This window comes from Polypterus senegalus, chromosome 2 (assembly GCF_016835505.1).
Source record: "Polypterus senegalus isolate Bchr_013 chromosome 2, ASM1683550v1, whole genome shotgun sequence".
Lineage (NCBI taxonomy): Eukaryota > Metazoa > Chordata > Cladistia > Polypteriformes > Polypteridae > Polypterus > Polypterus senegalus.
Window position 1 is genome coordinate 65965467 of NC_053155.1, and position 24441 is coordinate 65989907.

Here is a 24441-nt window from a genome sequence, read left to right on the forward strand (position 1 = left end):
TTTCCTCCAAATGTGACGCCTGGCATTTACACCAAAGAGTTCAATCTTTGTCTCTGTGACCAGAGAATTTTGTTTCTCATGGTCTGAGAGTCCTTCAGGTGCCTTTTGGGAAACTCCAGACGGGCTGTCATGTGCCTTTTACTAAGGAGTGGCTTCCGTCTGGCCACTCTACCATACAGGCATGATTGGTGGATTGCTGCAGAGATGGCTGTCCTTCTGGAAGGTTCTCCTCTCTCCACAGAGGACCTCTGGAGCTCTGACAAAGTGACCATCGGGTTCTTGGTCACCTCCCTGACTAAGGACCTTCTCCCCCGATCGCTCAGTTTAGATGGCCGGCTAGCTCTAGGAAGAGTCCTGGTGGTTTCGAACTTCTTCCACTTACAGATGATGGAGGCCACTGTGCTCATTGGGACCTTCAAAGCAGCAGAAATTTTTCTGTAACCTTCCCCAGATTTGTGCCTCAAGACAATTCTGTCTCGGAGGTCTACAGACAATTCCTTTGACTTCATGCTTGGTTTGTGCTCTGACATGAACTGTCAACTGTGGGACCTTATATAGACAGGTGTGTGCCTTTCCAAATCATGTCCAGTCAACTGAATTTACCACAGGTGGACTCCAATTAAGCTGCAGAAACATCTCAAGGATGATCAGGGGAAACAGGATGCACCTGAGCTCAATTTTGAGCTTCATGGCCAAGGCTGTGAATACTTATGTACATGTGCTTTCTCAATTTTTTTATTTTTAATAAATTTGCAAAAATCTCAAGTAAACTTTTTTCACGTTGTCATTATGAGGTGTTGTGTGTAGAATTCTGAGGGAAAAAATTAATTTAATCCATTTTGGAATAAGGCTGTAACATAACAAAATGTGGAAAAAGTGATGCGCTGTGAATACTTTCCGGATGCACTGTAGTTGAAAGGTACTGATATGTTAATGTTTGGAATCCATGGGAATGATGAAAAGGTGTGTTAATATACAGTATTCGTTAACTCTGCAGCCAAGCCTAGGATTCCAGAGTATATCTGTGCAACTACTCCATTTTAGCACACATAGTCACAATTTTGAGTCTTCAATCCAAAATTCCTTTGGGCAAAATGTACTGACTTTACATAGAAGAAACACTCAGGCCCATAATCTTAATGGGCACCAAGTGCTATCAGAGGACTGACTGCTGTTCTCCCCAATTTTTCAAATTATATACTGTATGTATACTATTTATATAGTACATTCTCAAATATGCTTAAATCAATTTAGGGCTGCAGGGGACCATTACCTATCCCAGCAGCATTAAGTGCATGACAACAAAACCTATTGTCCATCATAGGACACACATTAATACACACACCATTGAGACAACTTACAGTGGTTAATAAACTTCCTCTGTCAATCTTTGAAATATGGGACCAATCCAGAGCTTACAGGGATAACCATCATAGACATGGGGAGAATGTGTAAACTCCACACAGACCGTTTTGGATATCTGATATCAGGACATAGGAGCTGTGAGTCAACAGAAGTATTTACTGAACCACATTACCATCCCATCACAAACATTTGGTTATATAGTTCCATTGACTCCGTTTGTTAGATTTTTAATGTCTGTATTGTTTTGTTAACAAATATTCAAAGTTACATTATTTTTGACATTAACCTCTGTTTTTGGTAACACTTGATGGACAGGCTCAATTTTCAGGAAAGTATAAACAGCTGGTTACAGTTGATTTCACAGATATTTGGCTCAAAGACCAAAAGACATCTGTTACAGTATGAGGGTGGTCACTTAATGTCATTTTATTTGTGGCTTGTCATCACATCACTTGTAACATGTCAAACCTGTCTGCTACATTTACAGTAGTTAAATATCATTGCACTGCTACTCACTTTAGGCTTGGATGCAAAGTCTTCTGAACATTTGGAGAATTGTATTGCATGCATGGTTGGCATGAATCTGTTGTGCCAAGACTATATATAAAAAGCAGAATTCAGGAGCTTGAACAATGTGCAGTATGCTTTTATTAGATGTCTTTTGTCATCTGCCTTTCCTGTAGCACTGTGCAGCTGTCCACTGTAGAAGGACACACCCGCTATTAATTCATTGTTTGATCATGAAGTGAAGACAGCCTTTGACATCACGCCAAAAGTCATTCAAAGCAGCCCTACATTATTTTGGCACATTCCTACAGTGTACAGTTTCATTTGATTTTTCATTATTTTCCATCCATCTGTCCATGAATCCAAAGCAAAATGGGTCAGAATGAGCTGGGTGAAAACAAGGTGAAGACTGCCTACTGTTGGCAAGCAACACACAGTAAAATGGGCTTGTAAACAGCAAAACTTGCTCATTTCCAGACATGTGCCTTTAAGACGTTATACAGTAGTGCCTTGTTTCCTTTTTGCTGAGACTATACTCAAAAACAACATACCTATATTTCATCTCTAGTTCCAGCTAGTGTACATTATGTTGCTGCTGGAATATGTGTATTTCCTATGCAGATTAATAAAATATGAATCTATCTATATGTATACATATACAGTATACTGTATATCTTCATAGTAGGCACCATCACATCACACATTAAATTATATAAGAAAACACGTCCTCTCAGGATGAATGTTCCAGATCCAGTAGGTTGTCATTCTTCTCCTTCCCATCACATAGTTGACTTCTGCAATTTATCTGTCCTTTCTCTTCTTTTTCTCTCTGCCATGTCACCTTCTTGAACAGTTTGCCTATGCAGTTTGTTGTAAGAAAGATGCAAACCCTGATAACTTTTACAGAGGTTGCCTCCATCCATATCATGTCATAGGCTTTTAGTTAAGACCAAGATCAAGGTTCTAGCCCAAGTGGTTCATGAATAATCACATGACAGAAGGCAGACACAATCCTTAGTATTTTATACGTACAGATGTATTGCATGTACTACAATCCATTTATTTTTGAAACTGCTTAATCTAGTTCAGCAAATTCCGTTATGATTGAACAGAACTTAGAAACCAAAATAATTGTTGTGTTAGTCCAAAGCATACTCAACAACCACACCACTCAACCCTCACCTGCACGCTTTTGCATGGTGGGAAGAAAGCCACACAAAATACAAAGAGAATGGACAAACTGAACATGGTGAATGGGGTGGGATTCAAACCCATGCTTTTGAAGCTCAGTTTAGGAGAAATTATTCATGGCACCACCCACATTAAGTTATAGCACATGTCAAATCAAAGCTCATATTGTGTCTGTGTAATAGTGGACACACAAAACACGGTATACAGAAAATTAAATGCAAGTGGTGAAGGAGACTAATCCTTCAATTTTCTGAACACATACATTCTGTTATAGGATGATGATGAACTGCAGCCTATCACAAAAGCATCAAGCTTAAGGCAGTCTCATGATAGGACATATTCACAGTCAGAAAAAAACACTGACACCAAGTCCTAACAATATTGGATGTAGAATAAAACCAACATTATCTTAAATAATCCATCTGTCCATTTTGTTAATCCACTTACTTTGTTGCTGGCTTATATGCAGCCAAGCAAGACAGGACGCCAGTCCATCATAGGACATTCTCATATTGAATCATTCTGAGCTGTAATTTAAAACCAAATTATTGAGATTTTTAACAGTTAAGAGATCTGAGAAATGTTTAGGCAGTCTCTGGTAAGACCAGTGGCTTGTTACACAAAATATTTGGTAGGCCACAGAGTGGTCAGAGTATGAATTTCCGCAGTGTGATTCTAAAATCCATGTCCAAAACATGAGAAGGGCAGCCTCCTTATCACAAAGGCCTCTTGTTATTAGTGTCTCACTATACTGCTCAAGGGTTATTCACGTTCTATAATTTTGCAGTATCCATGACAGATGTACCTTCCCTCTGGCACCCTTTTCAGCAGCTAAGGGAAGCCATGGTAAGTGGCTTGACCAGCCTGGCTCCAATGGCTTTTTAGGATTGTTGTCTGTGGTGTTCATGAAGGTGGAAGACCTGTCCTGTGCATACCAGTTTTAGGCTCACAAAGTGTCTGAAGATGTGCTTAATTGAGCTTTCTCTTTCCAAGGATCTGCAAGTCTGCTTGATCATAAAACTCAATGTGCACAGTTCACACAAATGTCAGCTCATCTGCTCTGTTTGATGTATGAATTATTTTAGGAGAAAGCTCATGTACATTTCTAAGTAACTGATGAGGTTTCTTTCTGTTTCAAGTAAAAATTCTCCTTTTTCTGTTTTTTTCCAGGATCTCTCCTATAAAGACCGGCACTGGCATGAAGACTGTTTCCACTGCTTCCAATGCAAGCGTTCCCTTGTGGACAAGCCTTTTTCTGCTAAAGAAGACCAGCTGCTGTGCACTGAGTGCTATTCTAATGAGTATTCCTCAAAATGCCATGAGTGCAAGAAGACAATCATGCCTGGTATGCACTTGTATAACAGACATGCCTGGGTGGTTTTAGACATTTATGTTTGAGTGAAAGGAAAAATTGAGTGGCAGGTAGAATGGCCTATTGTAGGTGGTGTGGTGTAATGTCTACTGGTCACTCAAAATGAAAGGTTGCTAGTTCCATTTCTATCTCTGACCCATTATGTGACCCAGAGAAAATACTCACCTATAAAAAATTAACATACAAATATAGTTAAATAATTTATCTGTACTTGCAAAGTGCCTTGAGATGGTAATTCTTATAGAGGAGCACTACAAATAATAAAGGCTGACTATGTGTTAATAGCTGATATAAAAGATAGCTCGGCCACAGTCAAACACGACACCAGATGTCTACAACACACACGGTTTATTTACAATATTTACAGTGCACAATCCAGTTCCGCTAACTCTCACACAGTACTCAGCCCTTTCTTTCAGCCACCTCCACTCCTCTCTGGCAAGTTCCATCCTCTTCCACCCGACTCCGGCTCCCCGAAAGGTGTGAGGTGGCCCCTTTTATAACGCACCCAGATGTGCTCCAGGTGCTCCCGATGATGTCCCTGCAGCACTTCCTTGCATGCATCATCCAGTTCTATAATCACAAGTTATTTTCTGCCTTCAGTGAATATATTTACCTAGTCAAATTAGGTATTGTTTCTGCATCTTATGTTCTCCATATCTGCATGTGCTTTCCTCGCAGTTTTACCACATCTCAGTGATGTGTTTGGTTAATTGGTGAGACTTGATCAGGGTTGGATGCTGCCATTTCACTTGATACTGCTGATAGACTCCACCATTTAGAATCACTTATTGGGCTTGGAAATGTTATATTTCTGTGCCTACATTTAATTTTGAAATTCAGAGAATACACAAATTATTTACTTTGCTTTTCTGGGAAAGAGAAGTCTATAATTATTTCACTTAATTTAATTAGGTTTTGATCCCCTTAACTGTTGTGGAATTGTTTATCTGCACTGCAAACTAACCACTCCATAAATACAACCATTCTGCTATGCTCGGAACACTGACTTTTGAAATTGAGCTAGCTTTAGCATAGAGCATATCTAAGTGCTTACATTTCTGAACCTCAATGTTAGCTATTTTCTTGCAAACATGAATGTATTTTGGATCATATAAGTGAAAAAAAAATCCAAATTATTCAGTTAAATTCATCACTTTTCTTTTTACAAGACTTCTACTTCAAAGGTATCTTAAGTTGTTTGTTGTGAACTACAAAAAAAACTTCAAAGGCTCAAATAAAATTATGAATGATAATAAACATGTCAAAAAATCTTGATAAAAATGTAGCTATCTATCAGATAGTGAGTGATTAATCAATCACTAAAATTACTTCAGTATTAAATGTTCAGTATTCAGTTGAGAACAGATATGAAGTCCACATGTATATTCATTTTCAAGGGTGTTTAATCTCATTCAGAGTTGGAGCTGGATTGTGTCAATCTATTACAGGGAACACTCATTCATACGGAGCATAATAAGAAGTTGCAGCTAACTTAAAATGTACATTTTTGTAATGTGGGAGCAAAATCTGCACACGTTTCACAAAGAGAGCTTTGATGCATCATTAGCCACTGTCCCACATACAACAGATACAAAAGAAAGAACAATTGTGTTCGCAAAGAGGTGAAGATGTAAATGTGAAAATAATAAAAATGTTTAATGTTTTTTTTGTCAGATTCAGGGGATGAAAAGAATCCTTAATTTCCATATGTTATTTTCAATTTCCTGTACAGGTACACGTAAGATGGAACACAAGGGCAATAGCTGGCATGAGACTTGCTTCACCTGTCACCGCTGTCAGCAGCCTATAGGAACAAAGAGCTTCATCCCAAAAGATAACCAGAACTACTGTGTACCCTGTTATGAGAAGCAGTTTGCTATGCAATGTGTGCAGTGCAAGAAGGTAAGTCACTTCATCTTCTACAGCTTGGGTAATGTCATCTAACAACATACAACTCTTAATGTGCTTATTTATTTCACTATACTATGTACCATTTAAATGTGTCCATCATATGACCTTTATTCTGCCTTTCATGATGATAGAAATTTTTTTATGGTGTAATTAAACAAGAAACACATCAAAATATCTCATACTAAGTTTATTTATACATCTGATGCTTTTATATTCCACAATTTGGCCGCTGCCAGACTGAATAACTTGATCAGTCAGGGAGTGGTAGTAATTGAACCAGAAATATTAAAGTTACCTTAGTCAGTAGCCTATACTCAGTGTCTACAGGTAATCACATAAAAAAAAGCATTTTTCAACAAGCCACTGGGTATGTTACACTATTTACTGTTAACTGTAAGAAAAATGTGTTTTGGAATTAAAAAAAAAAAGAATAAAAACATAACTCTATTATAGCATAGCAGCTAATACTGTTACCGCATAGGGTCTGGACCCTAGTTTTACATATTCAGTGTTCTACCCATGCTTGTGTGTCCATTTGTAACACAAAGCAGCAATATTATTTTTTATATGCTGTAGAGCACTTGATGATATTCTTTTTCAAAAGCACAATAATGGTTGGCTGATACATATTAAGAAGATTATACACACTGCCTTATCACTTTGGTCTTGCTGCAGACTGTAGACCTTAACTGCATCGGACATTTTCTTAAAAGCCTTAACTGGTACATAATGTGATGCTATGCAATTATGACTGCTTCCAACCAATAAACAATTATTACACAGGATATTGCAATAATGTTGGGTAAAACAATTTCAGCAATCTATCCGTCATGTGAAACTGCTTGAGCTAATGTCAGGTTGATCACATCCCAAAAGAGCTCCAATATGGTCATTTTATTAGAATTAAATTGCAGATTAATAACTGCAGCTCTAGAAGTGGCAAATGTAATACTAACCTAAGTAAATCAAATGACCCCTAGTACTTCTTGAAGACTTTCATTTTTCCTTTATTTTAGTAATTGCTAAATGAAATAAGTACAAATTACCAAAAATTTTCACATCTTGTGATGCACAGTTTGTATACCAATTATCAGAAGCTGATGATAATAATACAATTTCAGACTCCTGTGAAAGCTCAGAATTTGGCCAATAGAGAGATAATTTCTAAGAATTCCTTCCGTATTATCCTCATATTCCAGAAGTTATGTTTCTGGAAGTATCTCATCGCTGATAGAGAGGGCATGGTTTAAGGCCAGATATAGTATCCCCAACTAGCCATCACATCTGCAGTGCTACTTCGGCACAGGCAAAGACAGAGTCAGGAAACGCAATTGGATATGCAGAGGAATTCAGCAGATTTATACAATTTTTGAGTTGTGATTAATTTAAAGATTATACCTTGTTTTAGAGGTCTTAATGTAGAAACTGCTTTAATACATTCACTTAAAAAAGAATAAGTCCTTATTACATAGAATTAATAACACCGCATACATGGCTTTATAGTAGCATATGTATTACACTTACCAGATGTTCTGCCCTTCAAATAACATACTCCATAGCTTCTAGAACTCAGGAATATGTTTGACAACAAGTGTTAGTGGCACAGTGTTATTCCTATTTCTAAAAATGGTTATAATATAATGAATACATTTCCTACTGTCCCTTGGTTTACCAGCCATTTTACAGGTTCATCAAGGCTGTCCAACTGCCTTTCAAATCCTAGGGGTATTTGAGCAGATACTTTTGCAGTTGGATATTCTTCATGATACCAATGTCCTGTACTCACCTTTTATGACATGCAAGAGGGACAGTGACCTTATTCTGACCCAGGTCACAGGGTGGTCAACAATCTCAACAAATAAATTCCAACAATATTATATCAAAATATAAAATTATTTTATTGTCATTATATTTTTAAAAATTTGGCAATTGAGAAATAATTATAAACTATTATCAATACCAAAATGTGTCCAGTCATGTGCTACAGATATACACTACTTTATGGATATGATACAACCTGCAAGAAACAAAACAATGAGGAGAAGAAGACCTATTCAGCAGGAGATAAAGTGAGCAGGGCGGTCCTCCCAGTATTTATTTTTTACATTTTATTCTAAGAAACACCAGAAGTTCAGGTGCCAAAGAGTTTATTGTTTTTAGCCCATGTGTATCTCATTTTGGCAGTCTCACTCCTCTTTCAGGGTTTAATGCAGATGCTTCAGTCATCTCTAGCAGACTCTAAGGGACGATTTATACTTCACGCTCAGAACACGTATGCACCCGCATCATGGCTGCCACGCGCTCCCAGCGTTCATTTCACGCGTTCTCTGAGCAGGTCCTCAGAAATTAACGCGACGCGTGCGCGAGTTGCAGTACCAGCAAAAAGTCGGGGGGCACAGTGTGCTAAAAGTCGGAACGTGACGTCAGTGTCTCTGTTTACTATCTACATGTGACAGAAAGCCTCTATGCAGATCCTACGGGATGAATGCTTCGATGTGGTAAAGCAAAATGCCGACATACAGATGTATTCGTGGTGCTTTTATATTCAAGCGTCGCATATTCCCGAACGTAATGATATGATACATTTTAAAAGTCACACATACCATCTTTTGTGCCTTCTTTTTTATTTTTTTATTTTGGCAACTAAAAAACAGCAACATAATGTATAGCATTATATTTGAGCCACTGATAAAAAAATAAAGGACACAGTGAAAACGTGTATTTTGTGATTAAAGTGGAAATTTCGGCTTTAATCTTGAAATGTCCACTTTAACCTCGTAGTTTACTTTATCATTAATGCAGACCATCGAAAACATCATCCCAGTTTTTAATTGCTACGAGCTTCTTGGACCTGACAGCAGCGGAAAGCAGCAATAGATCGCCACACAGAACAAATTAAATGTATGATATTCCAACTCTCTGCACATTTAGAATCTTTAGATTTATACTTGATATCACTTTCATGATGAAATGCATTAAAGTGTGTATGTTACATTTTACATATAATTTCGTTTAAATAATGAATACTGTTAATAATTACACACATGGGGGTGTCACGGTGGTGGAACGCAGCACTGCTGTCTCGCAGGGAGTTATGTTGCTGGTATTTCCTGCTTGTATTCCACACTGTGCTCCAGTTTCCTTCCAAAGATATGCAGATTTGGGGATTTGGTGCCGCTAAAATGACGCTAGTGTATGTGAGTGCTTGTATTCACCTTGCGATGAGCTGAGGCCTTGTCAAGGGACTGTATCTCAATCGTGCCCAATGCTTGCTAGAATGGGCACATCCCTGGATTTATGGATTTAATCAATAAACATCCTTTTCAGAGATATTGCGGTAAGGTGTCATCGGAATTTAATAGGCATTCTAGGCAGTTCACAACACAAAGAACTCGAACATGTTCTCACCGTGATAATATCTCACACTGCCACCTGGTGGATTCCTCCAGATTTACGTAAAATTTGCGCGCAAGTATTAACACTACAATGCTTGCGTAGCAGGAGCGTCCGCTGCAGCATGCGTAGCATCGCGTGAAGTATAACTCCGGCCTTAGAATACATAGCTGTCTATTGACCTCCCACTATAACTAGTCTGACATCTCAGAACATTTATGTAACATCAAATGTGGTTACAAACTAGACAATTCTGCATGAAAACAGGATAATATAATAAATATACTTTATTAGGAAAACACTTTAGCTGGTATCAACAATGATAGAGCACCCGAAAGAGAGAAACAGCATCTGTTGCAGATGCCAAGTATCAAACAAACGAATAACATAGCAATGAAAAGTGCATCTCTTGAAGTCAAAATATTATGAATACACTATATTATTTCATATTATACATTTAGAATTATCACATTTTATTTATACTTTGAAATACAAGATTGAAGCTCAGGTTTATATACACTGCTTAAGCGACATAAAGGAATTAATGATAGTGTATAACATTATTCACCAATCAGAAAAATGCTATCTTGAGATTTGCTCCACTCACTCATGTTTAATTAAGAAAGATGTGGCCAGGGTTTCTTGTGTGGAAAGTCCATGTTAGCCCATTCACTCCAAAAAATGAGTGTTTCTTCACATTTGCTTCAATAACATAATTTTATACATGCACTGCTAGTGTAGCTTAATAATAATAATAATAATAATAATAATAATAATTAGATTTATATAGTGCTTTTCTTGCTACCCCATCAATGCCAAAAAGGAACTCTGCTCTGTTGGGCCCTTGAGCAAGGCCCTTGACCTGCAATTGCTCCATCCTGGGTATGATGTTAATCTCCATCCATCCCTGCATGAAGGCCCTCCAACCTGCAGGGAAAACACCTGGGGGTTGGTGGCAGAATTAACACTCCAGCCACCATAATAAAACCTCACACTGTTCCCACTCCATTTGAACTGGTGTGGTGGTGAGGTGTCACCCATTGCATGGCTGCACTCAGGTCCCAATCTGGGATCCTGAGATGGTTTGTCATGTGGTGGGTGCATCAATGCACTGTATCAGTGCATGCTTCTAACCTCTCTCTCTCTCTGTCTTTCTCACTACTCAAAGTGCTCTCCATGCAGGGAGGACCCAGGAGGCGAATGCACAATCTCCTTACTGCAAAGCAGCAGCACTACCACAGCTGGCATTTATGTGAAGTATAAACATGCTTTAAGAGAGACTGAATAAAGGCCTGAAATCACAGAGCACCTGAAGTCATTAGATATTTGGTAGACGGACCCAGCCTTGTGGCTATAACTGATATTCTCCTGGTTAGCAGTATAACTGTGATTATCCTCATATATGCATACAGTACAGGAGGCTCCACTAATTCTGGTTTTGTAAATGGTTAACACCTAACATGATTCAGCATGTAAAAAATACCAAATAAAACGGTCTCAAAAATACAACATACCGCTTTTTCCTTAAGCAGTGTAGAAGCCACACAGAGGTGAAGACAAAAAGGAGAACACCGCATGGCATTAATAAAAAGAAACTTGTAATAAGCCCTGAAAGATACAATTTTAAAAGATTACTTACAGGTAAATGCAGTTCCTATAGTTTAGACTACAATAGCTTCTTTGTCTACCTATTACTATGTAGATAGGATCTGCCCAGTACTGTATAACTAAAGCTGATATTAGTCAGATATCAGGCTTGACGACAGCAATTGCTGGACTTGTCATATTACATAACCAGAAATCACAGGGTATGTCAACTGTGTAATGAAATATAATTAATTGGGAAATGTACTCCTACTTAGACTAACAAGTGTACTTTGAAAACTATATGTGCAGGATTCTTTACATTCTGTATATTTTGACAGAAGTGCTTTCCCTTGTTAACAAAACAAAGTGACTGCTTGATATAGGAGTGCACCATGACTGCCCTCAACTTATTAAAACTATGTAAATGAAGTCTATGACTGAAAATTGCTTTATAACATAATGTGACATGTTCTTATCTTCTGCTGAGCACAAAAACACCACAGTGCTAAAACAAAAGGAAACAAACAAAAATAGACCAGAAAAATAAATAAAAAATACCAAAACACAGTGTGCAACAGCACAACCAAAACATGTTTTTTTTTTTTTACCTAGCATAAAAATGATGGCTGACTGTTTTCAAAAGTCAAACAATATCTGAAGAGCGTAAGCATGGCTAATGGCATGGTTTTTTTTTTTTTTGGGAAAACACTACAGCCATTTCGGATCCTAGAATGACAGTGGGAAATAAACATATTTAAAAGCACAAATCTTTGAAAACACACCCACAGAGCTAACAGCATGCTTGGTAATTGTTGAATGAAGAATGAATAGATGCAGGGTTATGCTGCTGCTATTAGTATATAAAATAACACACTTAAATCCAGAACCATACTGTACATGTTCATCTGCCATCTTTAAGAAGCAGGTTTGTCTATTACAGGGCTACAAGCACATAATATGGGGATCAAGGCTGGAACCAACTCCCAACACCATGCTAGTCCATCTCAGGGCTACACATTGAGTTGCTGTTTTTCAGCAGACCAATTCTAGCTTTATACCTGTGGTAACATTCAATGGCATTCTTGGGGGAATTACGGATCATACATCACAAGATTTTGTTTCTTGCTTTAGGCAAAAATGACTTGCTGATGTTGTCTTTTCTCGCAGTCTATCACTACAGGAGGAGTCACTTATCGTGATCAACCTTGGCACAAGGATTGTTTCCTCTGCACCGGATGCAAGAAGCAGCTATCTGGCCAGCGCTTTACTTCTCGGGATGAGTTCCCTTACTGCCTAAACTGCTTCTGCAGTCTGTATGCCAAAAAATGTGCAGGATGCACAAATCCTATCAGTGGTACGTGCACTTTGGTTTATTTGCTTCAAGGAAGAGAGAGAGAGAGAGAGAAACAACAGCTTTGATGTTTATCTTCAGAAACTCATTTTTAGAACAGGGTTGAGAATCGTGAAAAGGCAATGCCATACTTAGAATGTGGCAACATGCATTAGATAGAAAAATTACATATGAAATAAAAAGAGCCTATGATTATTTTAAAGCAGACAGCTTGTATTTGGAGCCATGTGCAAACAACACACCACAGCAACAAGGCTGTAATGCTGCATTTTTCATATTTATTTTTAATTTAAAAAGGTCAGAAAAAATTACGGTGTTTGTTAGTGATAAAGTTTCTGGGGATATCTAATCTAATCTAAATTCCATACATTAATGACTATGCAAACTTCAAAAGGACATGGATGATATTCTTCCTCTTAGATTGCTAAAAATAGCAGAGAAATGTGAAATGTAACAGCTGGTACATGCCTTGTTGCTTACACACATAAACTGTTACTGACAGAGGAGTAAAAGACTTACATTAATTAAAAATTAATTTAGTGTAGGGCAAGGCAGGACAAGACAGTGAGCGAAGTCAAACCCTCATCTTCACAATGATACCCCACTAAAAATGTACGAGGGCATATTTGTGTTTTTTTTCTCTTTCCCATTGGAATGCCACATTTCTTATATTTCTCATTGTCTCAACAGGACTGGGAGGAAGTAAATATATCTCTTTTGAGGAACGCCAATGGCATAATGATTGCTTCAATTGCAAGAAATGTTCAGTTTCCCTTGTGGGCCGAGGATTCCTCACAGAAAGAGATGACATCCTTTGCCCTGAATGTGGAAAAGATATTTGAAAGGCATTTTCTTACTGAGAGAGGGAGGGGGTGACAACAGTGAAACATAAATCATTGACAAATGTACTACTAGTTAGACTAACAAGTGTACTTTGAAATGCATATGTGCTAGATTTTTTTATATTAACCCTTTAAGTCCAGATGCTGTCAGGGTGCATGCACTGATTCAGGATTTTCTGTGTGAGTTTAGTTGGTAGTTAGGAGATGGACGTTTCATAACCAAACATTATACTGATGCAGCTCTCTTGGTTTCTTTTAAAGCAAGCTTAGAAAAATCAAGATGTTTTGACAGAAGTGCTTTGTGCTTTCACTTGTTCACATAGCATAAAGTGGATCATGCAAAGAAAATAGCTAAAAAGTGTTCATTGGTATGAGACAAGAAACACCCAACTCCATTTCTTTCTTTTATTTTTTTTTTTTACAAAACTGGTTGAAAGAGTACCTCACCAGCCATACTGCTCTTGAAGAAATCTGTTGTGGCACACCAGATCCAGTGAAGTAAGATGGTTTTGGTGACCCTCTTTGTTCCGTCTTCTTTCTTCCTCCAGACCATATGAAACAACAGATGCAGCATTAAAAATTCCATCCTATGATTTTGTGTCTTTTGGCATCCCAGACAAATATTTCCCTGCAACAAAACCTTGTTGAACACTTCTATGAAGACAGATAAAAAAAGGAAAGAAAATTAGGCATGTGTCTCATAGTCAGACAGATCTAAGAAAAAAAAATAATCAATTGGTATTACCATTTGATCATTAGCCTTATGAGTATAGTCACAAGTCAAGTCACATTTATATCTATATTTTTGTATGATTATATATATATCCATTAAGACATTGTCAAACTTGTTTAATATACTTCTGGGTGAGACAGATGGGAATTTATCTTGTTACAAGTCAGGAAGTTCAATAATTCCTCGAAGAGCATATTCATTCATGCACCGATACACATGTACACGTATACTGGGCCAATTTAGAGACTCCATTTAACTTGACACATCTTTTGGATGTGGCCACATACCCAGTGTGGTTGTATACACAGTATGTTACATGCATTCATTTCACACTCATATGAAGCTGAACCAATCAATTCTATGAAGTGTAATGATGAATGTATCACTAAAAACATCTAGAGAAACGTCTTCCTTGGTCAATTTCATGAACCGGCAATTTCTTTTACAAGGGCACAGGAAGACAAAGCCTATGACTAGATTAGATGAGAAAAGAATAAGTCCTGGAAATGACACCAAGTCATCATTCATTCTAGATCCATTTACAATGGAACAAGTGCGCAGTAGACCAGACTGCAGTAAAACAGTCTTTGTGGCGACATTGAGGGCTGAACCAGATGAGTAGTATTTGTAGTGATCAAGAAACTGATTTGGAATTCTGGGTGAAAAGGCTTTCTAAGTCAGTAAATATAATGCTCTTCACTGTGAGGCCGCATACAGTGCACATGAGATATGTTTCCTCAAAATCGATGGGGAGAAAAAATATTACAATACAGTCCTGCTTTGGACCCAGTGCTGTCAGGATGTTTATCTGTCTGCTACCATAAAATGGTAGAAAACAATTTGCAGTAAATACCCAAACAATAAATGCTTGTAAATAAGTCAATAACTAAATAAGATAATATACTTCAGTTTACTTTAATAACCAAAAACATTATCTTTTTAATGAAAATTCTTTTAGGTCAAACTTCACGGATGGTGATTGTTCATGTAAATGTGAGTAAAAAGTAACAAAATAATGAGAACTATGGTTTTTATCCATATTGTAAACAGTTTACTCCCCAAACTAACAATATATGTTCTTTAACAGTAGGGCAAAGTGCTAATATAAGGAGAAATAAAATATTAAAATAAGAAAAAAGCAATGTAGTGAGAAATGACGTACTTTATCTGAATGACAAGCTACAAAGGATGAACCGGCATTATGGCAGTAGGACATTTTTCATTTGTATTTAACTATATGTATTACTGCTTTAATTATTATTATCAATAAAATGAAATGCTGTGCTACAACTATGTTACACTATACTTGTTATAATTTATTTATGTTTGAATTTAAAAATGCCTCTTTATTGAATTGTTGATGAATCACTTAGCTTCACACTTCACTATGTTGCAGGCAGATTGTTTTAACAACACTACAAAATATTGTCACACTTTGTTCAGGTGAATTTATTGCACGGTGGTCCTAGTTTTTTTTTTTTTTTTTCTTAATTCAGATGTTGGAAGTTTCTTTCAAAATTCCCAGTGTATCAAATGCTTACCCATTACTTGACTTCCACCACTGTTGGCTCCTCATATATGTTAACTGCCTTTCCGTGATCCATATTTTTCTCTTGTGTAAAAGTAGCCTTTCATTCTTTATCTGTTTAAGTGAAGATATGTGCTGAGTAAAGTCTTGCAGGGGATCAAGCAGTTCATTCCTGGTGGTGAACATAAAAAACTTTGGGATTTTTGAAACAAAAGACTTTGTAAGGCTGTGTTGTTATGATTTTGATTGGGTCACAGCAGTGGCCTCTTCTTGCTTTTTTCCCCCTGCTAACTATCCACCCGCTTATCAGAGATCAGTCTTCTGTGGTTTTCATTTCACCAGGGCACCAGACACTTCTGTAAGCACTCGCACAGGTGCACCTTTTGGACTTCCCATCCTGAATCAGCATCTACATACACAAACACACTACACCCAGGAGAGAACAATGCCAGCTGTCATGTACTGTAACTATGGTGTTATTAAGCACTACAGATCTTATACAATGCAAAAGTGCTCTAAACATCACCAGCAAGGACACACACGAGTGTATGACGACATCTTCAATGCTTTACTGAGGCAAAAACACCACTCAACCATGGTGAGGTAACGTAGTTGTGAACTCCCCCGCCCATCTACAGAACTGAAAAGGAGGCACGACAGGACATCTGACGTCACTTTCAGGAGAAGCTTGGTGGTCCTCCACCCTCTCACTCAACAAGTATTTAGGACTGAAATCTGGCGGTCACTCATGTCTTGCTGCAGTGGGCTGGCGCCCTGCCCAGGGTTTGTTTCCTGCCTTGCGCCCTGTGTTGGCTGGGATTGGTTCCAGCAGACCCCCGTGACCCTGTAGTTAGGATATAGCGGGTTGGATAATGGATGGATGGACTCATGTCTTAGCAGATCTAACTTAATACCCTCACAAACACTTTTGCTAGACACATAGCAAAAACAAAGGAAGAATGATACCATTTAAGCTTTTCATTTTGCCTTAGGTATTAAAGAGTGTAACAGGGTGGTTCCCCAGCACTCCACTTTTAAGGTTATTTTCTTGAAGGAAAACCACAAGAAACACTGGCTCCAGGTAGCACCACATATGCACCAGATCTTGGCTGACATTGGACACAGGATACATTTTTTCCATTAAATCATTTTCGGCATCTGGTGATTAAGCTGACAGAGTAGTTGACGTTGATCAGGTAAACTGTCGTCTTATGCTTATTATGCATTTTACTTCGTTCTTGGTCAATCATGGCTGATTACAGGACTGTTTAGGATGAGTTATAAGGAAAGTTTAAAAGTGCTGAGCCTTTTCAATTTTAAACAAAATAAGATTCAGAGGAGACAGGATTGAAGCGTTTAAAATTTATGAAGGGAATTACTGCAGTGGATCAAGACTGTTACTTTAATATCAGTTTAACAAGAACACAGGGACAAAGTTGGAAAATTGTTAAGGGTAAATATTGCACAAACACTAGGAAGTTTTTCTTTACAAGAAAACAACAGACACATGGAATAAGTTACCAAGTAGTGGGGTAGACAGTAAGACTTTAGGGACCATCAAAAGTTAATTTTAATGTTTTTTAGAAGAATTAAGTGGACAGGACCGGTGGGTTTTGGTTTAGCCTGTTCTAGTCTAAAGTCTTCTCATATTGTAACAATCAATTTAGAGTTTTGGCAAAGCAAACAAGTTCAGTTTGTATTACTTTATTGTCCTATCACAACAAAGGCACACTGAATACTGTGCTTTTCAAAGTGACACTAGATAAATTCTACATTTTTGTGTTTCTAAAGCTGGAGCTCAGTTAGAGAGGGAGATTGGACTACCAGTTTCACACCTTAAAATTTTCTTTGTCACTAAGCTATGAAGTAGCTATTTAAAAGGACATGTACATTTATGCTGCTAGGTTCATACTGAAATTGTGTGAACTGTTCCAAAGTTTGGTACAATTGGGGACGGAAAGTCCACTGCAATGCAGTAGCCAATGTTTCAATGCAAAACAAACACATTCTGACTTGGGACGGATCTCCCGCCATAGTACAAGAAGATCCAGTGGGTCCATTTTGGTAGCCCTTGTTCAGTCTTATATGCTCAAGCTGAACCGACTCGCTATACTTAATAAAGGTCCAGAAGACTACACTCTTCACATCTGTTCACACAGCAGTGATTGTACAGCATATCACTGGTCTTCATAAAATAATTAGACTTAAAAAAAATTCTGACAGCTATAAACATGCCAATAAGCCACTTAGGTTAATTAGTAATGCAGAGTCTAAGAAAAAAAAACAGCCCAAGGTGGAGCCTTTAGATGAATCTACAAAGTCTTAACTTCACTCACTTGATGTTGTGCAGTCCATGCAAGGATCTGCCTATTGAAATTAACTGATAAAGCATACTAAACAAAAATAAAACATAAATAAATTATGGTAGAGGCACTACATGCAAAAAATAGAATCACCAAGCTAACAAGAAAATGGTTAAAAAAACCCTCAAATAGTATGATAAGAAGAGCTGAACCCTATCCCGGCCACCTTTTCACAGGGGGAAAAATCAGTAGCATAGCATACATGTCCACTTCATTACACAACATTGCAACCATTTTGGATCCTGAAATGGGTTAGTGCCCCACCTGGGGTTGTTCAACGCTGCTAGGAGAGGCTCCAGTTTCCATAACCATGGATAGGACTGAGTAGGTCTGAGGAGATTAGAATTCTCCACACATGTATGATTCTCTGAAGTCTTGTGTTGATTCTTTTCTTTTGGCTTTTTGCTTTAGTAAAATTGTGTAGGCCTTATAATTAATGTTACTATTTATTAAATATGTTACTTACCCCATGTAGTTTGTAGTGGTGACTAAGTTTTTCATCTCATGTTTTCATGAAGGACAAAGTTTCTGATAAAATGGTGACCAACGCTAGACCAATATCAAAAATGGCCATGAAAAAAAATCTCATGTTACCCATGTCACATAATCTAAATGTCCAGTTATATGCTCACAGCGTGTAAAAATACATACAGTACATTTTGCTAAAATATTGCTTAATAATTTTGAAAAAAAAAGTTAACAAAACCTTTAACACAGAGTTTCCCCCCCTTTTTCACTGTGCAAGAGTCCTGTCTTCGGTTCAAAAACATGACACAGTGTGGAGTTTGCAAATTCTTGGCATCTCTGAATGGGCCCTCCACCCATGTGTGATATTGTAACTAGTGACACTGTACTGCCCCAGGAATCACTTGGGAGAGGCTGAAATATGAGGATTAGAAAATTCAAATGATGCCACCACAAACCTTGCTGAGTACAAAACAATAAATGGACAAAAAACGAGTTGCAAGACAACCTAGCTAAGAAGTGGCAGCACATGATTAATTCAAGGCAAACTCGGTAAGAATCTGACAGGAGGACAGGACTCTTCCATCCAACCATTATTGTCCACTTCAGCTGGGCAAGGGAAATAAGAGTTCTTTACTTTATGCTGATAGCATTGTACCAAAATGTTTTTGTGAAAGCTCCTTAATCAAGTGATTTAGTGGCACTGACCTTTTGACCACCTTTAGGTTCTGCTTCTATCAGGTGTTTCAGGAATTCTCAACCTTTACTTCACCCAGGTCCCCCAGTGAATAACGAGAAAATGAAAGGACCCTCAGAGTCCATGATATTTACACTCTTATACTTGCACTGTGGTCTTGACAGAGATACTTGCTTTCGAACCTATATTTATTAACAAAATCATATTTATTGCTAGTGCTATTGCATGGAAGGTGTTTGTTTTTGGTTCGTCTTACACATAATACAAAATTAAGAAGCTATTTCAAAAACAGCCCGTGTGTTTTTATTAAACAAAAGTTAGTTTTACTAGGACATGGAATTATTAATCGTAAAATGAGTTGACAATTTTTTAGGAAAAAATAATAGGTAAATAGGAAAATGCAAAATTTGTCACGCCAGATCATTTTGGTAACAAATCTGTTAATTTGGCTTAAGTACTCCTTTTAAAAATTATGAATAAAATAATTATGTATTTCAAAAAATAAAAAGTAATTTTTAAAATACACAATTAATCGTTGCAGATTTTTTTATAATTCGATTGCAGAAGCTACTTTTTAATCCTCTGGATTCTGCAATGGAGCATTTCCATTATTGATAGCCACACTAAACATCAATGCAAAAGCTTTTTTTCCTCCACATACAATAATCAAGTCAGCAGAAAAGACAAATGCATTGTGCAGGATGGAAGAGGTGGGTGCAACCAGCTAAGCTGTGGAAAGGTGCCCAGCTTTAAAAAGTAAGGCCACTGGGTGAAATTAGAGTTCCCATCTCCTTTGTCAGACTGTCACGTCTTTGCCATCATACTGACACTCTATTCCTTTATGGCAGTGTGGCATGTCTCCTTTTCATTTTATCTAGTTGGGTCATCACAAGTATGAAATTTGCATCCTAACTACAAACTACTAAGCTGTGGTCCACGTGCTGCAAATATTAATTTGAGCAAACACTGGAGATACATTTTAATAGCAGGTGTAAATGTACAGACTAGATACGGTCAATGGTAGACTTCTTAGATGTAAAACCAGACTTTTCCGGTCGCTGGCAGATGAGCAAGTGATCACGGATCCTATTGAGGACGACCCTAGCAAGGACCTTACCCGGCACTGAGAGCAGTGTTATCACCCTGTACTTGTTGCAATCCAGGCGATCACCCTTCCCTTTCCAGATAGGGACAAGAAGTCCCATTTTCCAGTCAGCTGGGATGACACCCTCCCAAATGGAAGCAAAGATTGTTTGAAATGCCAGAAACACAGCTTTACCATCAGCTTGGAGAAGTTCACCCCGGATATCACAGATCCCTGCAGCCTTTCAACCGAGCTGGTTCACCACCTGTGCAATCTCAGTGAGATTGGGTGGTTCACAACTAATTGGAGGATCAGCCTCAAGAATCGTGGACCCAGAGATATCCAACATCCTAGCCGGAGGATCAGCTTTGAACAACTGCTCAAAGTAGCCAGCCCAGCGGGTCACAACTGCAGTGTCATCCGTAAGGACCATTCAATCGTGGAGTCAATGAAGGCTCAGATTGGGGATCTTGAGAGCCTAAGTGTCTGGGCTTGCAAGGTTCAGGCCTTTACTGACCTCTTAGGCACAGCCATCAGCAGTGTGTCTGTGCGGAGAGAACTTTGACCTTGTCTAGAGGTTTACATACCTTGGCAGTGATATTCATGTCTCTGGTGACTCTTCCTATGAAGTCAGTAGACACATTGGGAGAGCATGGGGGTCATGAGGTCGCTGGAAAGGGGTGTGTGGCACTCCTGATATCTCTGCAAAAGGACGAAGGTCCAAGTCATTCGAGTCCTGGTACTTACTGTCTTGGTATATGGTTGGGAGACATGGACGTTATCCAGTGACCTGAAATGAAGATGGGACTCCTTTGGTACTGCGTCTCTCCAGAGACTCCTAGGGTACCACTCATTTGACTTTATGTCAAATGAATGGTTGCTCATGGACTCCAGAATGAGGCACATTACCTGCATCGTGAGGTAGTGTCAGTTACGGCACTATGGCCGTGTGGCGCAATTCCCTGAGGGTGATCCAGCTTGTAGGATCCTCATTGTTGGGGACCAGAGTGGCTGGAGCAGGCAAAGGGGTCACCCACGTAATACCTGGCTGCGGCAGATAGATGGTCATTTCTGGAGAGTGGGACTAATTGTCTGCCTGGGGTTGTTGCTAAATGGGATCCCGAGTGGTTTCATCGTGTGGTGGGTGCAGCAACGCATTGTACCAGTGCATGCTCCCCAACTTGACCTGATTTGGTGTAAAATGTATTCGGGCTCAATCATATACAGATAAAACCTCTGAAACAGATGTCAAATGGAGTCTTTGAGAAAACAGATTGTCCTTGTATTTAACATTCTGGATATTTATGCAGCTCTCCGCTTTAAGAAGATCAGTTTGACACCCTTACTGTAGCATAATTTGTAGTGACCTAAGTACTTTGCTGCAATTATGTAATTATTTTCAGTCATGTTGTAGGTCCCCCTAGACATATACCAAGGCCCCTACTGTTTTGACCAAGTCACACAGATAGTGTAGCTTTATCTCATCACATTCATCAATCAACATATGCTAGGGGCATCTTTGGCATACATTCAAATTCAAGCATTTTATAGGTTTCTGTTTTTTTGTTTTTGAGCAAGAGAAAATTGGTAAATTAAATCAAGTTGAATCATGGACCTGCTGTCAACCATGACTTAATCATCAAAATAGGGCCTTTCCACTTGCTGATAGTATGCGCTGGTAGACACACACCGAGCCATGCAGCTAACAGTTCTTAACAGAACAAGGCTGTAACAAGAGAACATCCAGACAGAGACAGTAACAAGGTCAGGGTTCTACCATTGGGAAGCTATAAGAAGTTTGGCTACTACTGTAGCTATTGAAATAATGTGCTGGAGAAAGAGTAGAGAAAACTAAAAGCAGTAGAGTAATAAGAGAGCAAGGAAGATAGATAAAATGGAGGAGAGTGCAAAAGCAATTGAGACCCAAAGAACAGCAACAGAAGAACATTCCCAGAATTCTGAATATACTGTATACACATTTTTAGTTTTAATGATCAACAATGAACAAAATTTCCAGCTTATGTCACAGTTTCCCAACTGGATTTGGACTCATGATTTGACCTGACAATTCCTAAATATTGACCTTACTTGTTTTAAACCCCAATACTGAAATTCTTCCAGACTATAGCATGTTTTCTTCCATGAGTCCACTTTGTCACATCCACTTTTTCCTGGTGTTTTCATTATTATCTACACTTCAATACAGATGTTAATTCCAAAAGTATGTTGCCCTTGAAACAATTTACATAAGGCAAGATGTTCTTGGAAATATGCTACACTTGCATCAAATAAAGTGATTGTATTAAGGTCCAATGAGACCATTTTGATCTCAAACAATCAAATTTTCTTCCACTGCATTTAAGACACTCTTGGCCTGCTCTCAGACAGATTTGTTACATGTTTCACCTGTGTCTTACATTTTTCATGTCTCAAATAAAGCTCAAATCTGTTAAACATCTAGTCAGTGGCTGCTGAATACACCATTTCTCCAAGCTCAGTCATGTGAAGACTCCATAACATGTAGTTGCTATAAGCCTCTTGGATGGCCTCCTTAACTAGTGTCCCTCTTTGCCCCAATCCAGTGTTGGAGGCTGCCCAATTATACACAGATTTACACTGGACTTTTCCTTGAACTTTAATAACAGACTGTGGACTTACCAAATATATCCTAAGTGTAATTAACCTGTACAGATGACAAAGACACTACTGCACACAAATGATTCATTTCAAAGAATTGGTGACACTGAGACACTTAGATGCATCAGAGACAGTGTTGTGTCACTGCAAAGAGATGAGAACTTACAAAGTCAGTCTGTTTTTGGTTTTTCCTCCCATAACTGTATTAGATCAGACTGAAAAGAACTTTTTCATATTTACGTTAGTTTTTTTTTGCTCTGATGTCTTCATATATATTGAATAATAATTCTATACTGTAAAACAAACAAAATAAACATTTTGATTATTTGCTAAAACACAATAAAATGTCCTCAGGGTGAGGCATTTTTCATTTTTTAAAAACTCACTGTACACACTACCTGCTACCAAGATGTTTTGGAAACCAACTCTAAACTACCTTGTATCTAACAACATGTCTAGCAAAAAGTTTGTTCCAAATATATGCTATGACACAGGTATATTGAAAGCTATTTTTTCTGCGATTCTAAATATATATACTCATCAATAATTGGTGTGACATATGACTGAGGCTCATTTCCAGCCAGGAGGCCGTCATAAAGGAAGGACCAGGGGAGCAGATGTGCATAGCGCACTGCACCCAGCCCTGCCGGAGAGCTAGATGGCATCTCCCTAAGTTGCAGGGAGACCTCAGATTCTTGCAGGGTCCATGGGAGTTGGAGTTTGGCACAGCCCTGCTGGGCTCTGTGGGGGCTGCAATGTCCTACTTCCACCACACCTGGGAGTACATTCAGATAATGCTGATGGGCCACCTGAAGTGCTCCCAGGTGCAACATAAAAGGGGCTGTCTCACTTTACTAGTCGGGAGGAATGGAGACTAAGCTTGCTGGAGGGGTAGTGGAGGCAGAAGCGACAAAGACGAAGAGGAAAAAAGTGCCTTTGTTGTGCTTCAGTGTGCTTGGTGCTTGTGCACTGTGCTGTGCAGCTGAAGAATGAAGGAAAGGGCTTCTCAAAGTGAAAAAATAAAACGTGTGCTGCTGGACTTGTGCCCAGTGTCTGTAACAGGTTTGGGGAGCTGGTTTGCCCCCTGGTGGCCACATTAATTTTCTTGGCACTGTTCAGTATAAGCATTAAACGTAATGCAACATAACATTCTCAGATCTACTTAAACCAGTTCAACACAAGGATTTCATATATGAAATTGTAAATCATTCATACAGTATTAAATTGCTGCCATTTTCAAAACATGATGAAATGGAAAGAGGGTCAGGGTGTAAATAGCCTCTTGAAAAAGTCTACCTGGGAATTAGAAATATTTAAGTGGCTGACAATCTCCAACTGCTGCACAGTCAGCTGTGAACACATCTCTGATCACTCAAATGGACAAATAGCAGCACAATGAGCAATAACAGAAC

General features: G+C 38.4%; 1 protein-coding gene across 1 annotated transcript in view; it reads left to right on the forward strand.

Annotated features, from left to right (window-relative positions):
• The window catches only part of LOC120522990 (four and a half LIM domains protein 2), a 32844-nt gene extending 17286 nt beyond the window's left edge, over positions 1 to 15558 (forward strand). Inside the window, exons 3-6 of the mRNA XM_039743875.1 lie at positions 4234 to 4408; positions 6171 to 6340; positions 12497 to 12683; positions 13371 to 15558. Coding sequence (XP_039599809.1) covers positions 4234 to 4408; positions 6171 to 6340; positions 12497 to 12683; positions 13371 to 13522 — 684 coding nt within the window. The 3' untranslated portion in view covers positions 13523 to 15558. The remainder of the gene's footprint in view (positions 1 to 4233; positions 4409 to 6170; positions 6341 to 12496; positions 12684 to 13370) is intronic.
• The last annotated feature ends 8883 nt before the right edge of the window (positions 15559 to 24441 follow it).